Source organism: Simochromis diagramma, unplaced genomic scaffold (assembly GCF_900408965.1).
Source record: "Simochromis diagramma unplaced genomic scaffold, fSimDia1.1 OVJJ01000344.1, whole genome shotgun sequence".
In the NCBI taxonomy this organism is placed as follows: domain Eukaryota; kingdom Metazoa; phylum Chordata; class Actinopteri; order Cichliformes; family Cichlidae; genus Simochromis; species Simochromis diagramma.
The window spans coordinates 3,013,375-3,040,171 of NW_024387375.1; the positions used below are offsets into that span (position 1 = coordinate 3,013,375).

The 26,797-nt window shown below is 40.0% G+C and overlaps 1 protein-coding gene across 1 annotated transcript; it reads right to left on the bottom strand.

Moving 5' to 3' along the window:
- Window positions 1-405: 405 nt before the first annotated feature.
- nek8 (NIMA-related kinase 8) lies at window positions 406-22,393 on the bottom strand. The gene is made up of 15 exons (XM_040008621.1): window positions 22,273-22,393; window positions 18,723-18,928; window positions 17,559-17,791; window positions 17,339-17,470; window positions 16,691-16,899; window positions 16,482-16,561; window positions 16,203-16,387; window positions 10,815-10,962; window positions 10,250-10,326; window positions 9,333-9,450; window positions 9,073-9,223; window positions 8,052-8,215; window positions 6,916-7,068; window positions 4,873-5,031; window positions 406-3,027 (listed from the first exon to the last, which is right to left on the bottom strand). Exons 1-15 carry the CDS (start codon window positions 22,317-22,319, stop codon window positions 2,999-3,001), a joined length of 2,091 nt encoding a protein of 696 aa, XP_039864555.1. The 5' UTR covers window positions 22,320-22,393; the 3' UTR covers window positions 406-2,998.
- Window positions 22,394-26,797: the final 4,404 nt, after the last annotated feature.

Genomic DNA, 26,797 nt, shown 5'->3' on the forward strand with positions numbered 1-26,797 from the left:
CAAGCTTAAATGTTTCATATAAATGCTTCATTAAAAATAACCACTGACGTCTGCTGTTATACTCATTAAAAGAAATAAACATCCGGATGTCATTTCGTTCACGGGGTCAATAAAGCGCACAGCTTCACATCTGGATCGGTTTTCACCTGCTGTATTGCCACTGGATTACATCACCATTACATCATCACACAGGACAACAAAGGCAGCTGAGCCATGTCCCCAGAAAAGGTGAAGAAGTCTGGAATAATACCCACTGATTAAAAATAACTCGGTGTGTTTATAGTATTAAACTACATATTAATGACAGCGTAAAGAGGAGGGTAGAGGAGGTTAATGTTTCATTTTTTGAAAGTCTGTCTTTTTAAATGTTCTCTATTGCAATAAAAGCCGCAACACAAGAAAATGTCACTGTGAGTCAAATTTAATGTGAATGTAAATATAAAAAATACATGCATATTTAAAAAAGCAGCAGTGGAAATGAGCATTTTGAGGTGCTTGTACTTGAAACTGTTTTCTGTGATTATTTTGGTTTGTTTATATGCATATATATATATATATATATATATATATATATATATATATATATATATGCATTAAAATCTTTATCAGAGGTGAGCCTTGGCCCACACTTAGAAGCGACTACCTGCTTGAAGTGGAACTAACAGTTAGTCACAATAGATCAAGGAATTTTTGGAACGATATTTCAGCGCTGTGAGACATCTTGTGTCATCAGAAATACCTATCGAAGTGAAATCAGACATCACCTTGATGTTTACGAGAAAATATCACAAACTAATCCAGATGCAGATTAGTAAGTAAAATTGATTTATATAGCGCTTTCTAAGAAAAGGAGTCACAAAGTGCTTACAGAGGTATCAGGAGAAAAACAAACAAAAAGAAGAGCAAAATGCACACAACAGAAAAACAACCAAATCTCTGTCTGAGAAGTTTAAAGCTTTCTAAAGAATGCCACAGATTCAAGCGTGTGAAGAAAGAGTGGTAAGCTGTTCCACAGTTTTGGTTTTAAGAGACAGTACCCACTTAGATTTTACACGGGTACGGAGAACCACAAGAAGACCTCTATCAGCCAGCCTAAGGATTTGAGTAGACAGGCGATGTAAGTGAGGGCCTCACCTCATAAAGCCATGAAAGTAAGAACCAAGATTTCAAGATGATACCTAAACCTGACTGGATGCCAGTGCAGATGCTGTAATGATGGGGTGATATGAGAGAATTTGAGAGCGAGTTACAATCCTTGAAGCAGCATTTTGGACAGATTGGAGGCGATTAATAAACGCTTTGGCGGACAAGAAAATAGAGCAGTACAATAATCCAAGCAGGAGGTGATGAAGACCTGAACGAGCATCTCTTGTTCACTTTTTGAGCATTTTTTCTTACAGTGAAAAAGCAAGAGCCTTGATGTGAATATCAGAAGTCAAACATCAAAAATGATCTCAAGATTGTGTGTGTTAGCTTTTAGGGTGAATGAGAAAGAAAACGGATATAGAGGTATATGCTTTCTGGAGCGGGAAATAGAGACGTTTGCTTTGTCTGAGTTAAATTCAAAAATATTTATTTTTCATCCAATCATTAATTGAATTGAGACAGTCAATCTACCCCTCGTCTCTGGAGAGACAGAACTTCCAGCCTAAGCTGAGCTGTGCAGTCTCAGACTGCTCTCAGCCTAAATACAGAATATAATCATGTAACTGCAGATGATCTCTGGATTTACTATTGGAAATGAAGCCATGCAGCAGCATATAAAGTACTTCAAACTGACCCCACTTTGCATTATTAGGACTTCAGGTTCTGTGTGCAACTTTCTTCAAATCGTTCATTATTACAGGTTCAAGTTTACATTGACTGGCCCAAAAAAGGTCCTCAGCTGTGACATTTATTTTCCAATATCTCATATTGATGAGGGGAGATCCGCACCGCTGTGCAACATGTTCTTCAGCACATCCCAAAGATTCTCAGTGGGGTTAGGATCTTACTGAACCTAGATCTTCAACCCAACGGAAGACCCTTATTTCTTTAGTTAAATTGAGGCGGTGTATTTTGTCTTTATTTACTACAATGGGGGCTTTTCAACATTGTGGTATTTTCATTTGTTGTTAACCCTTTTCAGCATGGTTGTGTCTGCATCAGAGTGAGGCATTGAATGAAATAGTTACTGTACTCTGAACACTTTGGCAGGTTTTGATTTTGGTCATCACATGAACAGTTTTCACACTGTTCTGTACAGCGACATGATTTCAATGAGTTACAAGGACAATAATGATAAAACTGTGAACTTCATCTGCTGTTCAGAGTCCTACACTGGAATGAAAACAGCCCAGCATGTGCACCATTTCCTGCTGCAGTCAGTAAACAGTCTGAAATCTCCTTTCACTCCTCTCATTGAACTGCTGTTTATCTTACAAAAGTGAATGAGCGAACAAGCGAGTGGTTTCAGACACAGCTCGGTCCGTCGTTATGTGGTTCGAACACCGCTGTAATCCAATAAATCGCAAAGTGACCACTGACGTGGTGCTGACTTCATTTGTCTGATGAACGCTCAAGTGGCTTCATTCTTTTCGTTTCATTGACCGGCTGCTTGAGAGCGCTCAAACCAGTTTGACCTTTTAATGGTCTTTCTTGTGCTGACACTGCACATGAGAGCGCACAATAGCTCACTGCATGAGCCCAGCCTAATGACTTCCCGTAATCTAGCTTCAGTATCTGTGTTGCAACATTCCTTTCACCGACCTGATGTGAGATAAAACCTGCAGCAAGGCTGTGACCTTTTTTTGTGCTTTGCACCATGAAATCAAACCATTGAATGAAACACCTGAAAGAAAAATAGATAGAGAGAGAAAGGCTGAGGCTGCAGCTGGGGTTTGAAAGGAAATCTTTCTAAATTCAGCACAGATGGGTCTCTAGGAGGAAGCGGTCCTCCTCCACAGTCCGCTGTCAGGTCTCACGATGGCCGCAGAGTGGGTTATTTTTCAAGACAAGATCATCTGGAGATGGCCTCCTCGAGCAGAGCTGAAGCAGAAACAGAATGGCAATGTCAGTAGAGCTGAATCAGGTGCAAGTGCAAGTGTTTGACCTAATTGGGAACTCTCCTTTAAATATAACAGTAAGATAAACAGCTTTTGGTTTTTGTATTGAATTAATCTGAAGATGCCGCCTTGGCTTGAAATCTTCGCTACATTTTGACATTGGTTAGACAAAATATTCATTCATCCCACAAAGAAAACAATTAGCAGGTTAATCGATGAATGAATTGAACCGGCAGCAAACAACTCGTCTGTTGTTGCACAAAAAGTATTAACCCAATAAATCAGTGGGCCAATAATGAGGCTGACAGTTAAATGAATATCAGTACGAGCTTGTCATGTTTTACAGGAGGTCTGGTAGTCCTGACTAGTCTAATGGAAATTTTAACACTGCAACAGAGTGATTCCTGCTGTCCAGATGTTCCGCTCTCTTCTTTCTCCATCTGCTTTTTCACTCATGACTAATAAAGGCAAAAATACGACATAATACAAAAGAACTTCAGGTCTTATTTGTTTTTAAATTTAGGATCAATATTACAAATTTTGGAGAAGTGGTCTGCAGTGCTGCATTTTCTTTAGTATTGTTTAATCACAATTACTACTACTGGGCTACTGGACCAGAAAAACATGTTTGCTTTTCACAGTGACTCCACAGCTACATCTGCACACAATTATCTACATTTTCTCTGTTCATTGTTTAAAAGTAATTAATAATTAATTAATTCTGTCTTCAAGTAATTGTTGTGAAGACTTTTGCCTTCCACTCACAATTTAAAGCTCACATTAAGAATTTAAGTTCCTTTCAGAGGTTTGTGAACTAATTTTGTGTTCAATTAAATTAATTCTTTCCTCCTTAAGGAAAACTTTAAAACCTGGTGATTTTGTACTTGTGTGTTTTAGCTTTTGGCCTTCACATATGTGTTTCCTAATGTTCACCAGATCCTGATCACTGAAACATTGTTCAAGCATGTGTCATATCATCCACACACATCAGGTCACGTAGAGAAAACACTAACCTACATGACGAAACATTCTTGTTGTCCAAAAAAAAACTATACAAACAAGTTTATCTCTCGACTCTAAAAATAAAAAAAATAAAAAAAATAGCTTCGCATGATTCAGAGCTCAAAACAATCCTTTTTTATCTTTATACTGGACCTTTAGGACCACCCTCCGTTTTTTTCTATTTCTGTTGTTTAATGTTGAAGCGTTTGAGTTAGAAGGGTGAAACTCACTCACTTGGGCACTTGTGCAATGGTCTGTACTGTAATCTAAACCTCTCACAGTGGTTGGTCTCTATATATCTGCTGCTCAGCTCAGGCCTGAGAACCATTTAAACAGCAGCCCTGCAGCCTGTTGCTGGATTACCAGCATCTCTGTCACTTATTGAATTCTGATGCAGTTTAATCTTCTCTAATTCTGCAGCTGTTTTCAAATATAAAGTGGAATCCAAGCCCTCAGTTTTGTACCATCACTGTTTATACTGCCATTTTCTGTTCCACTCCGTAGACCTCTGTGACCTACAATTACTTTTAGTGTGCAGATAAAAATTATATTTGTAGCATAAAAACTAGTTTCTTGTGTAAACAAACCCCCTGGCACCCTGTCTGTAAAAGATGGAAGTACTCCACATTTTTGGCCACAGCTGAGCTTTCAAAATTACAAATGAGTCCTTTCACTATTGTACACAGACGAACATGCAACTCTGCTGATGTTATCGGGGGACCTTGTCTCGAGTTAAGCTTGTCTTTCATCTGGGGAGTAGTGATATTTCACCACATCCCAACATCTCACAGAGTTTGTTAACAGAGGGTAATGAGTGAAATATTACGTTTCACTGCCAGCAGGGTGTTGCCATGACAACAAGCCACCGATGTCACCGCGAACGGGTGACTTTCATCGAGCTGCACTGGCTTTGGTATCCCAGAATCCTCCTCTTTTCTTCCCAGGCGGCCACGGGCCCCCTTGCCCCACGTGTACACCTCCCCTTCTGCAGAGAACAGAAACAGAATAAGAAGAGGATGGTCACCAAATTGAGAGTCAGAACCCCAGCATGCATTAATTCACACAGGTCTTTAACTGATGGCTCCGTCTCTCCTGCAGTGGCAGCACAATAGCTCGATCTGATGGAAATCAGAGTCGAACAAAACCCGTATTCCACAAAGAAAGCACGGCTGGCTTCTTTCCAGGGAGCCAATCACTAATATGACATTTTACTGTTTTACCATCAGCTTTAAGAGCAACACACACAAAAAACTGTTACCTACCACTGTGTTTAAGTAACGCTATCGACATAATCTATGTTTTTCTTGAATATTAAAGTTTTTCTTAGTACAACAATCAAGTATATCATGGGTTTATCTTTGGGATGGCGTGAAAATAATCCTGAAGAAATGTGAAACTTGCTGAAGAATCTACCGCAATGATCATCTTTATCGGCTTTATTTTGGAGTTGACGCTATAAACCCACTTCTGACAAACGTGAGATGCTGTCCAAAGAGAATCCAATTATTTGCAAATCTCATAAAACCCATATTTTACTCATAATAGAGCATGGAAAACATATCAAACGTTTAAAGTGACAAAATGACGATATTAAGAAATATATTTTGAATATTTTTAATTTAATCATAGAAATGCATTTCAAAACAGTTGGCACTGGGCAAGAAGAGGCTGGAGAAAGTAAGTGGTACTAAATAGAAACGGCTGGAGGAACAGTACCGGTAGTTGTTTGCAAATCATTAGTTTAATCGCCAACAGGTCAGCAACTAACTGGGTATAAAAAGATCATCTTGGAAAGGCAGTTTGTCACAAGTAAAGATGACCAAAGGTTCACCAATCTGCAAAAAACTGCATATACAAATTGTGAAACAATTTCTGAACAATGTTCCTCAAAATTAAATTGTGATTCTCTTGTAATCTGCAGTAAATACATAATCAAAGATTTCAGAGAATTTAGAGAAATCAATACGGAATGTTTATGACTGTCGAGTTCTCAGGCTACCAACTCCTAGGTCCCAACTTTTTCAGAATTGGTGTTGTACATTATAACTGTGTGGTGACACAGCCAGTCAGAGTCAAATTGAGATATAATAAAATACCCATGTAAAGCAGCTAAACAACAGCTATCAATGAAATGTGGTCTCTATCAGATTAAATCTAATGTTATCCATTTCAAAATCCTAGGTGACTTCCTTCTCAAGTTATCGATTTGAAGTCACCCGTTTTTTTCGTTGTTTTTTTTTTTTATAGTTATACCTATGGTATCAATTTGAAACTCCTATGTCAGTTACTGCATTCACAAACTTGGGACTCCACATCACCCACCCGGCAGGTTGATGATAATACCCCATCAGTCTTTTACAGCTGAGAGGTAAAAAGAAATGTCTAACAGTAATTTATAGTTTCATTGGCTAATATAATTAGACATGGTAGTTCTCACAGTTTATGTTTCTCTGGCATACCAAGCAAGTCTCCCTTGCCAGAAAAACAGATTTGGCCTGATTGCAGCTTAAGCTGTGTGTACACACACTTTTCTCCTTCTTATTAGTTCCAGTAATCCAGTCAACTCTCAAACTGTACTACATCCCCGGCCCATCTTCAACCTGAACGGCAGCCAGAAAAAACTGAAAGCCCCTTTGCAGGTGTGCAGGGTCTTCAAAAACTTCAAGACATGATATTTACTCCTTTCTACTCATAAGTATATTAACCTGATATCACACTTTACTTAAAACTATATTGTCGTTTCCTCTGTCAGCCATCCAACATATTTTGAGGATTCTTGTTCACAAAACTCAAGTCTCAAAAGAAACGTGGTTCAAAAAGAAATCTGTTGCAATGTTACAAACACGACTCAATAAATGCATCTACTCACCAGATCCTATGGCTAAGGTGAAGGCGTCACCACAGGCAGCCACAGTGATGCCCTGCAGGCCAGACACTTTGCAGGGGGCACGGCTGCTACGTCGGGAGCTGGAGCCAATTTGACCGTGCTGGTTGCTGCCAAAGGTGAAACACTGACCATTTTCTGAACAACGAAAACGTGGAGACATAAACCAAGAAAAAATTTAGGAATTACACTAGTGGTGAAATTGCTTTGTTAGCAGCTTTTCCCTTGTGCGGATAAGAAAAATTTACGTTTTTAATGAATTGCAGTAATATTAATTTTTGTACCGCAGTTGCCTGACAAGGGTCTGCGGGAAAAAAAAGAAAGAGGTCACAGACATTATTCAGGATTCTTTGTTGCATCCCACTAAACCCAATGCTGTCAAAAGCAAGGGAACTACTGCAGTTTTGTCAGGGCTAATCTCTTCAGTCTTTCTGGAAAGCTTTCTGGTTTCTGTTTTTCTAGTCAGCTTTAGTCTGGGTGCTAACCAATCACATTTGAGCAGGTTCTGGATGCAGATAAACAGACTGCATAGATGCAAAAAGAGGAAAAACATTTGCCGTTAAGCAATCTCTAACAATCAGCTATTTAAAATATCTGCTCCTCTCTCTATTTAGTCTTTCTGTGTTCCCCTCAAATTAGTTTATTTATCCTTTAGTTATGTCCTTGATTAATTTCCTGCTTTATTCTGATACCTAGATTTCTCTTGTATCCTGCTTTGGATTTTATCCCTTGTTTGTTGATCATCTTGATAGTTTTCACCTTTGTCTGGTTTCCCTTCTGTTTCTCATTTCCAATCAGCCCTCTGTGTATAAGTAGTTCTGTCTTCCTCTTTGTCAACTCATCTGTTGTACCACCTGCTTCTCTCATAAGGTGCTGCTTCTAAGTCATGTGCTTGTTGGCAGTTTTTGTACTTTTGGATTAGTCACCCTTTTTTCCTCCCTGGAACTTATTGTCAGCATGAAAGTAAAGCTTGCTTTGTGTATTACTCTGTGTGCCAGTCTGTATTTGGGTCCACCTTTGGACTTAAACTTAACACACAAAGGCACTCGCAAAGAAATGCTATAATAGCTACAAACGAGACTCTTTCCAAAAAAGAGAATAATATTGTGAATTTCTTGAACCTGTAACAGCGACAGAATGCGCCGTTCCAATGTCAATGTAAACAATCTTCTCAGTGTTGAGTGGGGCTGATTGGACTGGAGTGTAAGAATGAACTTCTTCCACTTGATTCAAGGGATTTGGTTCCTCTCCAGATGTGATCATATCCAGGCCAAGCTTGTTGAACCTGAGTACAATAAAACAACAAAACAAACATTTTTAACAGACACAATGCTGTAGTATTCGTCCAAATCTTAAGTGTTTGTTTAAGCATACATACATTTGAGAGTATAAGACTGTTTGTTTCCTGTAAACAGACACATTACCAGCACTCGCTCATAAGTATCGTTTCTTTTTTGCCTTTTGGCTAAAAGCTGCAATCGGTGAAATCCAGAAAACAAATCTGACATTATGTAATATAGAAAAAATCCCAAGTAGGCAGACGTTCCAGTCTAGTTTGCTATCATGTGTATCAAGTTTCCATCCCGTTGGCTATGAAGTCTGTTAAGTTTCATTGTATATAAATAGTTCCACCTGCTATTTTTGGAACACTTTGATGAATATCGTGCAATAAAGTTCTTCTTACCCATCAATGAAGAATAATTATCATTTAATGGCAGTAATCTTTTAGTTTCATATTTATCAAGTATTCAATACATGTTTATGGTCTGGAGCTGAGTTCACTGCTACTGTGTATGTATTTCATGTCTGTAAGCCACACAAGTGTGAACAAAGCTGTTTACTACTCTTGCCCTCTCCTATTCACACATACATCCTCTCTGAGAGAGCGGGATTAGCGCTGAGTGAATGCAAAGGCTTTGTCATTTTAAGAGAATGCTGTCTCACAGGTTGTGCACTAGGAAAGTACCTCTCTGAACTTTTAACCTACCACCATCAACCTACATGATCGACTTTATAGAGTGATAAAATGTTAGCATTTTTTACGGAAAACATGGAGTGAAAACGTCGTCTCAGCGTTATATAACGCTGCTCATCACTTCCTCATTTTTGTCACACTTTTGAATCAAGAACCAGAATAGTCACCTGTTGCTTCCACATGCCACAATGCTGTGCTGGTTGCTGATAATCATGGAGCAGTCAACTCCACACACCACCCTCTGGGCTTCAAAGTCGCCAGGTAAACACACTTGCTGTGGAGAGTTATGGGTGTCCTGGGTGCCGAGCCCGAGGCGACCTTTCAGACAGAGACCCAACCATTAAGCTCTGTGTTGAGATGCAGCTGTCATAAACCACACAAGCAAACACCAAAAAGAAGAAAATAAAAACTGGTTTGTTTACTATACCATTGTCTCCTCTTCCCCAGGCAAAAACTTCTCTTTCATTGGTCACAGCGAGAACATGGGAAGCACCGCAGGACACCTGAATGAGCTCGTAACCAAGCAGAGCCTCCACTATCTTGGGCTGAGAACAAAAACAGTGTCATCAATGAAATGAAAGCTTTTTATCAAAAATCTGTAGGGACGTTGCGCCCTCATAGCATTCATTTAACTGTATAAAATGAAACTGCATCATTCTTGGTTGAATTCACTCCTCTCTCTCCCTTTGTTTCCTGTCTGCTTCTGTACTATCTATTGCCTAATAAATTTTAAAAATGTCTTTTTAACGACCATCTCTTTCTATAAAGTCTTTTAATTATTCATTCATCCATTATTATTTCATTGTTATCGATTCATTGTACATGTTAAGGCACGTCTGCTTTTAATGTGTGTTTTTCTGTAAAAATATGAGGGAGAGCACATCAAGCCATGAAAAAAAGACATTATTTTAACACTGTGAAATTGCAAAACACACACAAGCTTGTGTAGAAGAGTGTGGAATGAAGTCTAACCTGTCAGCTTTTTAGGACGACGTCCGTATTTTTTTGCTCCAGTGTTCCAACAACCCAGCTAATATTCCAGCACATTCACCACTAGCTAGTGGGCATCATGTGCACACTAGCTCTCTCACCTAAACCACACAGTGTTTCCAGTAGTGCACTGCTGATTAAATGGTATTATAGACTAACTTCAGGGTCACAGAATTTCTACTGATTGAGAGATTTCTTTAACATGTAATCCACCTTTATTAATCTAAACAAGTTGATTTGAGTGGAATTTACAAAGAAGCTGTTGCCTTTAACTGTATTACTTTTATTAGGGTATACCTAATTTCTTACACTGGCAGCTATCATTGCATTTACTAAGGCTTTCAAATAGTGTACCTGTGTTACATCATTGAAGTTCCCATGTCCTAGACAGCCGTTGCTTCCACTACCAAACGTCATGATAATGCCCCTGTCTGCAAATTGGAAATGAAAAGAAGGGATTAACAGGACTATTAGTTGATGAGTGTAGGTGTATTCTTACAGAGGCCAACAGAATGCTTCTAATCCCCATCTAGGAAACACTAATCTGCAACACAACAGTGAAAACTGATGAAAGAGACATGAGCTAAGAGAAAAGAGTCTTTAATCCTGTGTTATCGGCTTTGTGGTGTTGGATGGGTTGACAACACCGTTCAAAAGCACGCTGTGAGTGTACCACAGTGTGAGAATGAGAGAAACAACCATTCCTAACTGCCAGACAAGCATGAGGGTTATGTTCAGGTAGATTCACAATATGAAGATAAAGAGATGGCTGGCTGTATCCAAAGTTTGCACTCAAACGCTGGTTTAGTGTTTTAGGGGATGAGCATAAACAGATTTTCTACAGCACAGCTCCTAACTAAACTGACTGGCATGGCTGTGATCTCTCTGATGGGTATCCAAAGACAAATGGCCCACCTACCTGTCATGCAGGTGGTAAAGAGATCACCACAGGACACAGACTTGATGGTGACTCCAGACTGACCCTCGAGGAAGCGAGAAATAAACTGAGGCTGGATCTGCTCCACCACACCAGGAAGACTGGCCTCAGAGGACCCCACTGATGGAGCCTGTGACAAAAAATGTTATTAGACTAAAGTGAGCAGAGAGTCTCTTTATGGCAGTAACAGAATAAGAGGAAATCATGAGTCTGCAATATTCAAGCCTTCCAGATGTTACTTTTAAAGTATACAAAATACTAGGGGTGCAACGATACACAAAATTCATGGTTCGGTTCGGTTCGATACTTTGGTGTCACGGTTCGATATTTTTTCGATACAAAAAAAATGTTCATGCCTTTTTAATTTGTCATTTATTAAAATTATAAATATATATTTTAACTCAAAAGTACAGTTTTTAAATTTAATGTTGCTGAAACAAAAGTAATTAAAAAAATAAATATATCTCAGGGCTCTCAAAATTTCAAAATCCCTGGTAGCCCTTCGGGCAGGGACTCTTCAGTTTTTGGTAGCCCAAAATAAATGTAAGTAGCCCGAATAAAAAAGAGAGCAATTTTTTGATTGATGTTTTGTTTCCTGTTTTGTTTCCTTTACAATATTATACATTAAAGTATAATATTGTAAAGGAAACAAAACATTAATCAAAAAATTGTTGAAAAACAAATGACAACATTGTATAAAAATTACAATCATCAACTCAAATACTTGGTTCTAATTGAACAGAAATTTCTATGAACTTGTAAGAACTGTGTAGGACATGAATCAGTCTGTGTCAGATCCTGAATTTGAAATTTCCGCTGAAGTCACGGGTAAGAGACAAGTGGAACCAAGATCTAGGCCATTTGCTTTTTGAAGTTTGCAAAGACTGCTAAATTGTGCCAGTGGTAGTTCACTCTTTGCAACATAGTACGCTGTTCTAAACAGATTTTTCAGGTTTATTTTTAGTATGTTATTTGCAATTGGTGTTTGTTCTGGGAAAGATATTGCAGACTGAGCAATAATGCATTTCTTGCATTTCTCATGGCTTCTAATGGGGGCCTTTCTTAAAATGACTGGTCCCAGTAACAAAGGCGCTTGTCGACTCAGAAATCGAGAGAAAACCAACAACACACCCGGCAGAACATTATGTTATTTACACGGGTGCACATAAGTGGTCCGCATGTGCGCATTCGCTGTCAAAATAAAAGACGCGCACCAGATAAGAAGTTGCAACGCGCGTTTGCGTCCATATAAAAAGCACCGTTTTTGTCCGCTAGAGTGGGATTTTCACGGCACATTCTGCACCACATCTCTGTGCGTTCATCATTTGTTTGAAGCCAGCTCACCTCCTGCAACCACTTTTCCGAGAATACGCGCTTCTTTTGTGGTTCGGACTCCTTCTGACATTTCTTTGGAGGTGGAGGAACATCACAGTAATTGCTTAAAGGAGCTTCTTCGACATCTTTAAGAGTTTTAAACAAATGTCTGTCCTCCTCCAGAAAATCTTATGTATGCAAACACGCGTTGCAACTTCATATCTTGTGAGCGTTTTGTTTTTTTTTTGACAGCGAATGCGCACCTGTGGACCACTTATGTGCAGCCCCGGTTATATAGCTCGTCATATTGCAGCCACAGAAATTCTTTTGTCCATGAAACCATAAAGCTGCACTTTTTTGCCTTATAGTCTGATTTGTCATAACTTTTCCGTTTTGTGGTAAGCTTTTCTTTGGCTGTCACTTCTTCACCCTGACCTCTCTTATTTGGCTCAGCAGAACTAAAATATATATCCTGCTGCTTTTACACACACACACACATAACGGTCAGCGATTCTCTGCGCGATCAACCTCTCATATGTTTAAGCTTGCTGCGGGAGATTTCACTTGTCATGTTTGCATGTTTGATAAGACGATGTCAGAGGAATTGGTGCGCAAATTATCGTCACTCACCAATCAGTGCTGTCGCTCTCTATACACAGTTCGCGCGATTGCAAAGTGAAAGCAAAAAACAAGCGCAAATTCAAACGTGATTTCAATATGTCACATATTGACAGTGGCTCACCGATGCCAATAACATAATTACCCAGCTACATTTCCGAAAGAATGCAAAAGCATTGACATATATTTTTCCTTCCTACAATAGCCCGACGGGCAGGGAAGAGATAGATTTTGGTAGCCCGACTGGAAAAATCGCTAGCCCCGGGACGTCGGGCTAGCGATTTTGCAAGCCCTGTATCTGATTGAGGAATCACTCATCTTTGGAAAAGAGAGTTTATTACAGAGAAATGGCTCTTTCCAAAATAAAAGCTATACTATACGCTTCTTCTGGGCTATATTCTCAGCAGCATATTGTAGCGGGTCAGGGCTGTTCGGGGTTCTGTTTGTACAGTTATGTTTTGTTTATGTACCCATAGTGACGGGTGACGCCCTCTCGCTGCGACGGTGTGTCCTTCCGGGGTCAGAGGGCGCCCTGTGTGTTGTTGTTGTTGCTGTGCCGTTGCCGCGCTGAGCAGTTAGCTAGCGGCAGTGTTCTTCTGCAGATGTCAATAAACGGCTGTGCTCCCTGGCTAGCTCACGGGAAGCAAGACCAAACGACACCTCCATCTCCTCCTTGTCTGAGCTCGCCACATTGGTGTCAGAAGTGGGATGATGGTGGCACCCCATGTTCTGACCCGAGTGACTTTTCCCCCGCCGGTCGTGACCGGCCGGTGCGCCAAAAGAAGGCACCTGGACATTTGCAAAGTGAAAGCAAAAAACAAGCGCAAATTCAAACGCGATTTCAATATGTCACATATTGACAGTGGCTCACCGATGCCAATGACATAATTACCCAGCTACATTTCCGAAAGAATGCAAAAGCATTGACATATATTTATCCTTCCTACAATAGCCCGACGGGCAGGGCAGAGATAGATTTTGGTAGTACGACTGGAAAAATCGCTAGCCCCGGGACGTCGGGCTAGCGATTTTGCAAGCCCTGTGTTACAGGCATGGCCCTTTAAGGATGAAGCCTGATGGGAAATGTATTCGGGATGTGTGTAGCGGGACTGCCTGGTGTGTGTGTGAAGAGAGAGAGCGGAGAAGGGGAAAAAGTAAAGGTTAGCTACAGAAGAGACGAAAAGAAAATAAATAAAAGGAATATAATAACTCCCTCGACCGCCAGAGTTGTGTCGGCGATGCTCGCTGTGAGTAAACTGTTTCAGCCCACTGTACGCGGTGTTCATGCCTTAGAGAAGAAATAAAGTTCGGTGAAGCAGTTTCCTACGCCTCCTTCGATCTTTTTGCTAGCGGAGTTGACCTGTATAGTAAGCTGTTGCCGGCTACGAGTCAGTTACGGAACCTTCAAGTAACTGCCAGAGGTTTCCTTACTACGGTTCGGGGCCGCGGATCTGGCGCGGTAACCCATGTATCTGATTGAGGAATCACTCATCTTTGGAAAAGAGAGTTTATTACAGAGAAATGGCTCTTTCCAAAATAAAAGCTATACTATACGCTTCTTCTGGGCTATATTCTCAGCAGCATATTGTAGCAGGTCAGGGCTGTTCGGGGTTCTGTTTGTACAGTTATGTTTTGTTTATGTACCCATAGTGACGGGTGACGCCCTCTCGCTGCGACGGTGTGTCCTTCCGGGGTCAGAGGGCACCCTGTGTGTTGTTGTTGCTGTGCGGTTGCCGTGCTGAGCAGTTAGCTAGCGGCAGTGTTCTTCTGCAGATGTCAATAAACGGCTGTGCTCCCTGGCTAGCTCACGGGAAGCAAGACCAAACGACACCTCCGTCTCCTCGTTGTCTGAGCTCGCCACATTGGTGTCAGAAGTGGGATGATGGTGGCACCCCATGTTCTGACCCGAGTGACTTTTCCCCCGCTGGTCGTGACCGGCCGGTGCGCCAAAAGAAGGCACCTGGACATTTGCAGGACTTTGTGTGGGGTAATGGGGTCGTCGGGGACGACTGACCCCTTAGGTGGGGGCTATGTAGCGGGTCAGGGCTGTTCGGGGTTCTGTTTGTACAGTTATGTTTTGTTTATGTTGCCATAGTGACGGGTGACGCCCTCTCGCTGCGACAGTGTGTCCTTCCGGGGTCAGAGGGCGCCCTGTGTGTTGTTGTTGTTGTTGCTGTGTGGTTGCCGCACTGAGCAGTTAGCTAGCGGCAGTGTTCTTCTGCAGATGTCAATAAACGGCTGTGCTCCCTGGCTAGCTCACGGGAAGCAAGACCAAACGATACCTCCCTCTCCTCCTAGTCTGAGATCGCCACAATATTAAACATATCAGGTCCCCATAAGGAGAATCATGTGCTAACGGCTGTCTAAATGACTTGGGTAAAGTTTGTAGCATGCATGCTTGTTGTTTTTGTCTGCTTCCACTTGTCTTTGCACTAGGATGATGTCGGCGTAAATGTGCAGTCATATTCGTTGTGTTCCCACTAGTGCTGTCAGCGTTAATCTCGTTGAAATGACGTTAACGCCACAACACGGCAAATCTCCATTAACGAGCTACCCCTGCGTGGGGCTAGATGGCCAACACGTTAACGAGCTAACTGCGCTAACACACTAGTTCCCACCCATGTAATTGAGCATTGCATGGCACATCCAACATACTGTTTTACTTTAGTCCATGACGCGCTTACCTTCAGGGTCATACGTCACATGAAAACCAAAATAATTCCAAACGCCAGATCGAATGAGGGTGGGGGATGTTCAATTTGCAAGGAGAGCTTAACTTCTGTCTAGCTAGCTTGCCCTGCGCTCTTCCTTCTGACGATGCTGTCTGTGTTGAACGCTCAGTGGATCTGCGCTCGACAGTGCAGCCTAGGCGGAGTAGTCGAACGCAGATTCACTGAGCGCTCAACACAGACAGCATCGTCAGAAGGAAAGTTGATAAAATAAATTACAAATTTTGTATTGTTTGATACATATGCGTACCGAACCGAAAGCACTGTATCGAACGGTTCAATATCGATACGAGTATCGTTGCACCCCTACAAAATACCCATGTAGAGAATTTATGCTTTTCCAAGAGTATCTTAAAACTCAAAATATGGATGAAAAAGTGCTAAAATCCTTCAATCTGATGTTGTCTGTTTAGTACTGTAGCTTCTCCAAGCAACCATAACAATGCTGTCCTGTAATATTGCTATTTGAGTCTTTAAAACTTTCTGGGATTTTCTTGTTTGCTACAAGTACTGGCTCATAATTTCTTTCAGCTATATTTGGACGTTTAACAGTGGAAACATCAGCAAGGCTGAGGAGAGCATATCAGATCAAAGCTGCTCCTTTTGCACTGTGTCAGAGTTACAGGGAACATTTGTACTTCAGGAAAAGCAGTCAAAGTTTAAAAAAAAAAAGGAAAAACAAAGAACACACACACACACACACACAAACCTCCCATGTAATCAAACGGCCAGTCTTGGTCACACCCATCTTTTGAGTGCGGCCCAGAGAGACCTGAAGCACTTCCGTGTTGAGCATCGGGAGGCGGAGAGGGGTCGAGATGCCACTTCCCCACGTATACACAGAAGACAGCGGGAGGGAATGCACCTTTCCTGGTCCTAAACCAACTGATCTGTCTGTTTCAGCCCAAAAAAGCAAACAACAAGTTTTGTAACTGACGCTATCAGTCTAGATCAGCCAGTACTATGGTCAAATAACTACATGCTTCACCTCTTGACCTGTTGGCAGGAACTCTCCCTCCTGGTCTACCTTGAGGACCAGTTTGCACCGTAGACAGAGGTTTCTCAATCCTGGAAGAAAAGAAGATATTGATAAAGACAGAAGTCACTACACAAAACATAATAAATCTCAATCTGACATCAAAACTCTTGTAGTTAAAATAATCTTATTTCATTATTAATTAAGCAAAAAGACTGTACCTGCGCATTTTTACATTTCCTATATCTGTGTAGAGGTTAAGCAGGGGCCTGATGCATATAGGGAGAGCCATTATTTCATTGAGTTGAGGCCGTTTGGATGGATCCAAATTGAGCATGTTGAGAATTAGCTGTCGGAGTTCTGGGCTGTAACGGTCTGAGATCGGAGCAAAGGTGCCGCTCATGATCTTCAGAACGAGGGCAGGGAGATTCTGAGAGAAAAATGAAAGAGTGAAATCATAAGATGCATCACAGATTGATGTGAAAAGCATAATCTCTCATCATCTACCCTAAATCCTTGTCAAAACAAGAATCTTTCACAGCACTAAACCGCAGTGTAATCGGTAGTGAAAACAGACTTGAGCAAAAGCAAAAAAGATTTGAATGAATTATTGATCTGAGTGGATATCAGAAGCAGTAGCAATCTGTTTGTGCTTTAAAGTGGGACAACATGCGGGTGCTTTTATGAAATATTCTGAGAAATTTTAAGAATCGCTCTAAAAGAAGTCGCTCTAATGGTTTGAATGCCTTTGCACACAGCAAGAGTTTATAATTTATACATTTAAGGAGAAGAAGAGTAATGTAAAAACAATAATGCAGTATTATCATCACACCCAAAATGGGACAGTATAAAGTATATGCTCTTATTACAGCAGCCTCAAAGGCTCTCTTGAGGCTTGCTAGCTCATACAGCACACAGCCCAAAGCCCAGATATCACTCTTCTGGTTATACGGCTTTCCCTCACACAGCTCCGGGGAGATGTAGCAAGGGGTCCCGACAACCTGTAACAGGAAATAAAGGAGGTTTTAATTCCATTTCAGAATGCAATTTAGAATTCTAAAAATGAAGGGAAGAGGTAAGACGATTCACCGTGTAAGCTTTGCTTTTGCTGACGAGGATCTTGGAGATGCCAAAGTCTCCGATTTTGACAATCATCTGGTGTTTGTCAAGAAGAATATTCTGAGTCTTGAGGTCCCTGTGCAGGATGAGCTTGTTGTGAACATGGTACAGGGCGAGCAAGATCTGCACAAAGAAGTGAAGGATGGTGTCTTCGTCCAGTAGCGAGTTACAGCGCTTCTGTATGTAGTCAGCCAGTGTCCCACCTGCATGGAGAAAACATGAAGGAAAGAATAAACAACACAGATGACTTTGGTTTGTTGGAACCATAATGGAAGTTACTATGTTGGTCTGAGTAATGAAATGATATTACAGCCAATTAACATTGGATTTTAAAGGCTTTAAAGGGCTTTAAGATCACAGCAGGTGATCTTGTTGCTCAAGTGAAATGTTACTGCAAGCATTAGAAAAAATAAGTAATCCAGCCATGTAAATAAATCACATCAACACTTTTATCTGCAACAAATAGACTTTTTGGATGTTTACAGCCGCAAAATCTGAACTTTAACAAAAACTAAAGTCCACGTACTTTTTCAATAATTTTCTTTCATGTGAAAAAATATGACAATAAATCCAGGCAGGATATATTTACCAAAAAATCAAACAAACTACTGCTAGAATAGTTGGAGCAATGACAAAGAAAAGATAATGAGTGAAAAATGCTCATAAAACACCAAAATATGTAAGGTTTTATATCTGAATCAAAACAATGTACGTGCACCAATATCTGTAAGCTATGGCAGTTCCACTGGCAAAACAAGCTACTTAACCAATCACAAATTGAGAAAATGTCATTTAGAAATGCATTGCAGAACTTTAGAGGCCTTGGCAAAGTCCTCGTCTTTAGTATGAAAATATAAAGATCCAAAAGTAACTTGCCTCATGATTTTAGGTTTTTGTTTTGGTGCATTTGTGCAGAAGGCTGGCCTCACTGATGGCAATCTACATTTTTTACATTATAGATAAACAGATTTCTGAATTGTAATACTATCACACAGCCTCATGTGGTATTCCCAGGCCTAACATGATGGGAACCAGCAAAGGTATGGAGCCCTGCAGGACTATATCATGGGAAAAGTAACATGCTGTACAATTAACAAAAGGGAGATGTGTAATAAGATATTATAGCGAGGTTACCTGGAGCATATTCCATCGCTATCATTAGGGCCTTGTCTTCCAGGAAGTTCTCATAGTACTCTATAATATTTGGGTGGTTGAGCAGTTTCAACACCTGACACTCGTTTTGTGCTGCCAGACGCTCGTCTCGTGACATTTGCTCCACCGGGATCTCCTTAAGGATGACATAGGCCGCGTCGCTGCGCCTGCGGCACAGGTGAACAATCCTGACAGCAGAGCAAAGTGAAGAAGAATGAGAGATACCGTTTCCTGAATAAATATGAGCAGGGTGATTTGCTGAAGTTTAGATTTGACATTGTTAAGCTTTGGCACTGATTTATTACACGTTACTCTCTGGGGAAGCGATAATGTGAACCAAATAAACACAGTAACACAGTAAAATAACCTCAATATTTAACTTAAGATTTTTAAGCTAATGTGAGACAAAGTTGTAAAAGAATAGAGAATCTGAAAAATCTGACCCTTTCACAGCATTCTGTACTAACCTTTAAGAACTACTCCCACACATGGCTGGCACAGAATAAAAAGAGAAATAAATGGAAGGGACACCAACACAGTGCATGTCTTCTTAGCATATAACCTGACTGGATTCTTTTATGTAGAAAAATAATAACACTTTATCAGCCGATTTAACATCTGGGCTCAAAAAATAACTCTGCCATGCTGTGGGATCAACATTGTGTTCTATTCAAATAAAGTACTGACATAAAAGTACAGCTGTGCAGATCAGGACCTTGTGACTTCCCACCTCTGATGGATTATTTAAGTAGTTATAAATAAACTGCAAAATGAGCAGAGCAGCTCAGGCTCGGGATAAATCCACTTGATGTGCATTATTTATGAAATGTAAGCAGCACAATCCCATGTCTCATTGTGCAAACATCAAACGGGCCATCTTTTAATGACAGTTTTATCATTCAGATGTGAAGTATGACCAACACCAATTCAAAGTGATATGAATGTACAGGTATGGAAAACAAGATTTCTTTTTCCTGCCTCTATGGTATTTTGATCACAAGTTGGAATTGAGACAAATAGAATGAAAATAATAAATTTCAATGTTACAAATGAAATTTCTGCTATATTTGGGTTAGATTAGTTGATTTTGTTTCAGAAGACATCAGAAGCTTTCTCCATCTGTGTACCTGAAAAGTATATTTGATTTGTGTTACAGTCCTGAGGTTTCTGAGATGTTACTGAAAACTGATTTTTTGGAATTTGTTGAGTTTCGGTTCCTGTTTTGATTGGATTGTTATTCTAGTCTGCCCAGTGTTTCAGTCTTTGTGTCCCCCTGTCTCTATGAGCATCTTTATTGTGAGTCTTTTTGTCTGGCTTTATTTATTATGTTTTTAATGTTCAATTATTTTCAGTTTTGCTTTGATAGTCAGATTACTTATCTTGATTCAGTTTTTTACCTCCTGTCTGTCTTTACTTGTGTTTGATTACCTTCAGCTACGCTTTGTTCCCACTGCCCTCTCATCTCCAATCAATATATATATGCTGTGGACAAATAGTCCAAAAAATTCTTTACCTTGACCTTAATGGTCAGGTGTAATGGACACTATAAGGAAAAGAGAAGGACGGTCCTCAAAGAATCCAACTTTACTTACACTATACACAGCTTCTTAAAAATGTGATGGCAGATGTTGTGGATTTTCAGAACAGTGAAGACAACAACTAAATCTTAAACATGTTTGTGTCATGTTGTTTCACACAGTCACATAAAAAGAGAACCACCCCTAAGAAATACAGTAAAACTTCATTAGCAAGGCTGGACATTTAAATGAACAGGGACATGGAGCTCATAAAGTGTATACCATACCAGTCAAAATGAGATTATTTACTTCAGTCATATTTTCTGATGATCTAGTGTAACTCAATATAGCTCATAATCTTTATTTATGGAGCTTTTCCTACTTATAAAGCTGCCTTCTTCGTGTAAAGCAACAACAAGCAGATTTTATGACAGTAGCATAATATTGATCATTTAAAAATAAGCTATAAAGGTTTAGCACATAAAATTGAAAATCACACATAAATATGTGAATTGCTTTTTCTTAGTACTTAGAGAATTCAACCAGCTCCGATTATGCCTGCCAAGTTTATTCTTCCAGGTCACTTCATGCTGAAACCTTCCTAAGCAAAACCGACTCTTTGACCATCTTTGACCATCAAATTAATATTTATTCATATGTGACATGGTAGTGTTTTTGTCATTGGCTATAAAGTTTGTGATTGGAAAAATCGTTGTAGTGTTTTATGACCTCTTGGGGTTTTTGTTTATCAGCTAAAATTATATATCTTCATGACACTTAAAAGATTAAAAGTTTCATTCAATTTAAGACTTCAGTGCCTCTTTCTTAAAAGACTAGCCAACACATATTCTTTTTCACAACTCCAGACAAACTCATTAAATTAGTTGAAGTTTAATAATAAAATTTAGAGTTAAACTTTGAAATTCAGTTTGTAGGCTGGTTATAAACTATTTACACTCATTTGTCATCTTACCCTGTCATCTGGACCAACTAACACTATATTACCAAAAGTATTCAGTCGCCTATCCAAATCACTGAAATTTGGTGTTCCAATCACTTCCATAACCATAAGTATATAAAATCAAGCACTTTGGCATGCAGACTGCTTCTACAAACATTTGTGATAGAATAGGTCGCTCTCAGGAGCTCAGTGAATTCCAGCGTGGTACCGTGATAGGATGTCACCTGTGCAACCAGTCCAGTTGTGAATTTACTCACTTCTAAATATTCCACAGTCAACTTTTAGTGGTATTATAATAAAGTGGAAGAGATTGGGAACAGCAGCGGCTAAGTTGCTTCCTGTTCCAACATGACTGTGCACCAGTGCACAAAGCAAGGTCCATAAAAATATGGAAGAGCAAGTTTGGTGTGGAGAAATTTCACTGGCCTTCATAGAGTCCTGACCTCTACCCGACAGAACACCTCTGGGATGAATTAGAGCGGAGACTGGGAGCCAGTCCTTCTGTTCCAGCATCAGTGTCTGACCTCACAAATCCGCCTTTAGAGGAATGGTCTAATATTCCTATAAACACACCCTTAAAGCTTGTTGAAAGCCTACCCAGAATAGTTGGAGCTGTTATAACTGCAAATGCTGGACTAGCATAAAATTAAACCCTATGAATTAAGAATGGGATGTCACTCAAGTTCATATGCGTGTGAAGGCAGATGACCAAATACTTTTGACAATATAGTGTATATAGGGTTTGACCGAGGGTGGTAAACATTTTTGGTGACTTTGGCAGACTTTAACACTCATCTGACCTCTACATGCCTTTCAGATAGCTGGTTTTTAAAGTAAATAAATCGCGTCCAGTGCTCTGTTACTTCTGGTAACACGTCCTTCTCCGTCGTCGTCTTCTTCGCACGTTTGACGATTTCCGTTACTTCTTTTTAAGGGGAAAATTTGTTTTCCTCTTTCGCTCCTGACAGCGCAGCGTTTACAGACAGGTTGATGTGTGTGACATAAAAGAACTTTTATAAATTACATATAAAGTGTAAGTATAGCCAGACGTTACCCGAAAGCTCCTCTTCCAACAACTTTGATTTTCTCATACTTCTCCATCGCTGCTGCGCCCAAACGTTTCCGCCGTTTCCAGGCAACCCCTCTGGCACCACGGCAGCCAGCGAGGGACAAAACAGACGGATTCCACACAGTTAGTACAGGAAGATACCAAACAGACACCCCCTTTTTTTTATTATTATTATTTTTTCAGTCACGGTGAACATTGTTTTAAATTATGCTTACACGTATACTTTAATACAACGAAATATGGTTATATTTTATTTATATTTTATTGGAAGTACTTCATAATACCTACATAAATTGTAGTTTCCAAACATTTTCGATTTGCTGTATGTACTGCAAAACAAAGGAGTCACAATTTGCGGTTTAAAAGAGAAGAGGACAAAAACTACACTATATAAATATTTGGGCATTTTAAAGTAATAAGTAGCATGAAACATTTAGAAACAAAGAAATTGAAAATAATATATTATTTATATATTATTTATTTGTTTTTGTTTGGTTTTCCCATTAGAGGAAATTGTCCTTTAGAAGAAACGATAATGTTTATCCATCTTAAATGGTAATTATACAGTATTTTTAAGCACAACGGCTGTGTAGTGGTTTCCACATTTCCTTGACAAGCGAAAGGTCACTGGTTTGATTCCACTTGAAGACACAAATCACCTTTGGGGTTTTGTCAGGAAGGACATCTTGCATAAAACTGCAAAATCACGCATGTGGAGCTACCAACTGTGGTGACAACTGTTGAGTAAGGGAATGATTGGAAGTAGCTGTCAAGTGCAAGAAATGTATTACAGCTTAGATCAACCTGCTGTTATTACACTGTAACTACCTAATATTTAGGGTGAACCTGAGTTATACAGTATTGTAACTGCCCCCTGCTTACATGTTGATAAGTGGTTATTACTGATTTCCCATTTTGTTTATTTTATTCTTTAGGCTACAGGGTATGACTCCACAAAATTCCAGGTCTCAACCTTATTGTCCCTCATGTCCCTTCAGAATAAGATGGCACACTCCTACAAAGCTCCTCACTTTGGAAACTATACCTACATCTGTGGGGTTAGGGGGTTAGGGTACTTAATAATACAGACCACGTAATGATAATACGGTTAATTAAAATGTAAGAAGTCCTTTCCTCCAACGTATCTCACGGGTAATCATTACTTAAAAACACTTACAGTATAATTTGTTTCTTTTTCTTTTCTGTTGTTACTCCATTGTCTAACTACACCTACCAGTAAAAACTCACACTTAATTTAAACATTAAAAAAAAAACATAGTAACACTTGGGAAATTATACCATAAATCGTGGACTGTATTGTGAAAACGCAAAACGCAGCCAGAGCTTATTTTCTGTGAAATATCCGGCCATGCACTTGTGCCAGGAAACAAGTAAATTGAAATGAAAGTGAAAAGGAAATGGAAATGAGAACTAGTCTGACGGATGAGATTAGTAGAGCTTCTTGAGCTTGGACAGCTATTGCACTCTTACATCCAGACACCTGGTGATTATAAAGCGCCTTTCCCTTGCCTGAGACAAGCAGGAAGGGAGCTGTATCAGCACTGTTTCCCCTCTTTGCCTCAATAATAAATGCTTTGTGCTGTGACAAAGCTTGCTCTGTGCTAAAGTACATACCTTCACTATCATCATCAGTCTGAAATAATGCTACATTACCACAAACAGTCATCTGCATGTAACTCAACCTTACCCTGCAATTTCCCTGCAAGATTTTTAAATGACACTAAAGGTGGTGCAGAGATAGGTGAGTAGAGGGTGAGTCCAAAACACAATACCTCGCTCTTTTTCAGGAACATGATATCTCAACAAAGCACACATAAAGCAGCCCTGAAGTGTATATGGCATTCCTCAGACCAGCTAAGTGACATATTTTGCCTTCTGTCAGCTGATGCTTGAGAGTCAGTGTCCAGGAATGCACGGTGCAGGACAGTGAAACTGTTGCTAAACCTCAGGTATGAAACCTCACCTGAAGAGCATTATCTGTTACTAATCTCCAAAGATCTCTCATGACACATGATGAGAAATTGTGGGGGAGTAAAGTTGTTTTTAGAGATATCTTGAACATCCAGCCCTTTTTCACACTTGGCATCATAAGCTTTGACAACAGATAAGTCAGGACTGAAATGTTGCCTATGAACGCCTGCTGTGAAGAAGGTTATGTTGACATGTTTCTTTGCGTTTGTGTAAAAACTTCCTTAAATTTTTAGGAAAGGTAATAAAGGTAAAGGTAAGGAAAGGTAATACTTGTGTGATAAAAAGGAGGAACTGCTTATGAATACTCATCTTAATATCTTTCTTTATAATTTTTAATGGAACGGCAAGAGGAAGTCAGGAGTGGCAGTGAAGAATGTGAAGGTTGTGCAAGACATGTAGTGAGGACCGAGACAGTGGTGAGGTGTGTGGTAGGAGTGACAGATATGTTCAAGGTGGGACTAGGATTACCTCAGGTATCAGCTCTGAGCTCTTTGTTTTCAGTGGTGATTGACAGGTTGACAGATGAGGTCACGCAGGAGTCTCTGTGGTCTATAATGTTTGCAGACAGCATTGTGATCTGTGGTGAGAGTAGGGAGCAAGTGAAAGAGAGCCTGGAGAGGTGGAGGCATGCCCTGGAGAGTAGAGGAATGAAGGGCAATAGAAGCAAAATAGATTACGATTGAGTGAATGAAAGGAGGCAGGTTGAAAGGTGAACATGCAAGGAGAATATGTAGAAAAGGTAGATGAGGCAAATACCTGGGGTCAACCATCCAAAGCAATGGACATTGCAGAAGAGAGGTAAAGAAGAGAGTACATGCAGGGTGGAGTGGGTGGAGGAGAGAGTTAGAGGTGATTTCAACAAAAGGATAGCAATAAAAGTGAAAGAGATGGTAGTGAGTCATGCTATGATGTCTGGTGGCAGGCTGAGCTGGAGGTGGCAAAGTTGAAGATGTGAGATTTTCATTGGATGTGACCAGAATGGACAAAATTTGAAACGATTAGCAGTTTGGAGACAAGACAAGTCTGGGAGAGGCAAGGAGGGATAGTGGATACACTGGACAGAGGATGTTGAATATGGAGCTCCCAGCGGAAGAGCACAGAAAAGATAAATGGATGCAGCAGGAATAAGGTGGGATGAAGGCAGATGACTCACTTTGGTGACCCCCCTAAACATGGCAGCGAAATAAGGAAAATTATTTTTAATGAACATTGGTACACACACACACACATATATATATATATATATATATATATATATATATATATATATATATATATATATATATATATATATATATATATATATATATATATATATTGTAGGCAGCTTTTAAAGTCAGAAAATAAGTCAAAGCAAGATAGTTGTATTGGCAATGTTGATTCGATCTACTCAACAGAGACTTTTATAAAGTAAATCACCTTGCAGCTGTTTATACAGTATAAATATGGCCTCAAGTTTCCAGTAGTACTCTGCTAAGTAGCGTTATGATAGTGGGGTACATGGCATCAGAACTCAGCAGAATGTTAGACTCTGAGCAAAGAGGCACTTTCACAGTGTCTAATCTCGTGTATGGCACTCTAAAACACTTTGAAATTGCATCAGTTTTCTCACAGTCAGGCAGAAGAAAAAGTAGGCACACCACCAGAAGACAAGTGAAGCTTTGCTCACTGAGAGGAAGAAAAACATTTTCCTCACACAGGCAGATTTTTCAAACACAAGAACAAAAAGACTCCAATCAGCAAAAGCACAGTCAAAAAGAAGGCTGTGTGGACTCAGAGGACAAGCAGCATTTAGAACAAAACCAAATGCTGTGGGTGATGGAAGATACTGAGTGATGATGAGATCTGTGGCAGTAACAAAAGGGTCTGCGTGAGGAGACAAATGGGAGAGAGAATGATACCACAGTGAGTTAAGCACATAGTAAAACATTGCTGCAGCTGGACACAGAATGGACTCCACCCTGAGCAAGAAGAAGCAGTACTCCATTCTTTAGAGACATGCTCCACCCTCTGGTTTGCATCTTTGTGTAGAAGAATTACTACTACAGCTGAACACTGACCCCAAACACACATCAAAACACTGAAAGAACTAACTGAAAACCAAAGAAGACCAAACACTACTGAAGCTGTGGCTTTCCCTCCACAGTCGTGTGATTTGACCCCAACTGAAAATTTACTGGGACTGAAAAAAAAGCACTCCTGACATAACAAAAAGCTTTGTTGGATCATGCTAAGGTGTGGATTACCCGCTTCTGCTCAAAATTTTGTAATGTAACAAATGTAAACTAGTGTCTCAGATTTCCCCCAAACTACGTGAGAAAGTCAGTACAACTATTAGAAATGTAACGAAACATTAAAAACACTTACATTACCATAAACATTCTATTTACTAGACCCTTCAGTGCCACATTCAGGCCCAACAGTGAAATTAAATCTCTTTCTGATTAAGATAGACCTGCTTTTGTTTGCTATTCACGATGCAATCGCTGGATTCAGCTGACCTCTAGATTTTCTTTCT

Excerpts from the sequence above, each read along its gene's own strand:
- nek8 (XM_040008621.1), bottom strand. The coding sequence starts at position 22,319 with ATGGAGAAGTATGAGAAAATCAAAGTTGTTGGAAGAGGAGCTTTCGG. Across the intron at positions 9,451-10,249 it reads ACTTCAATGATGTAACACAG|CCCAAGATAGTGGAGGCTCT; the intron begins GTACACTATTTG and ends TTTTGTTCTCAG. Across the intron at positions 3,028-4,872 it reads CACCCTGCTGGCAGTGAAAC|CTCTGCTCGAGGAGGCCATC; the intron begins GTAATATTTCAC and ends TTTCTGCTTCAG.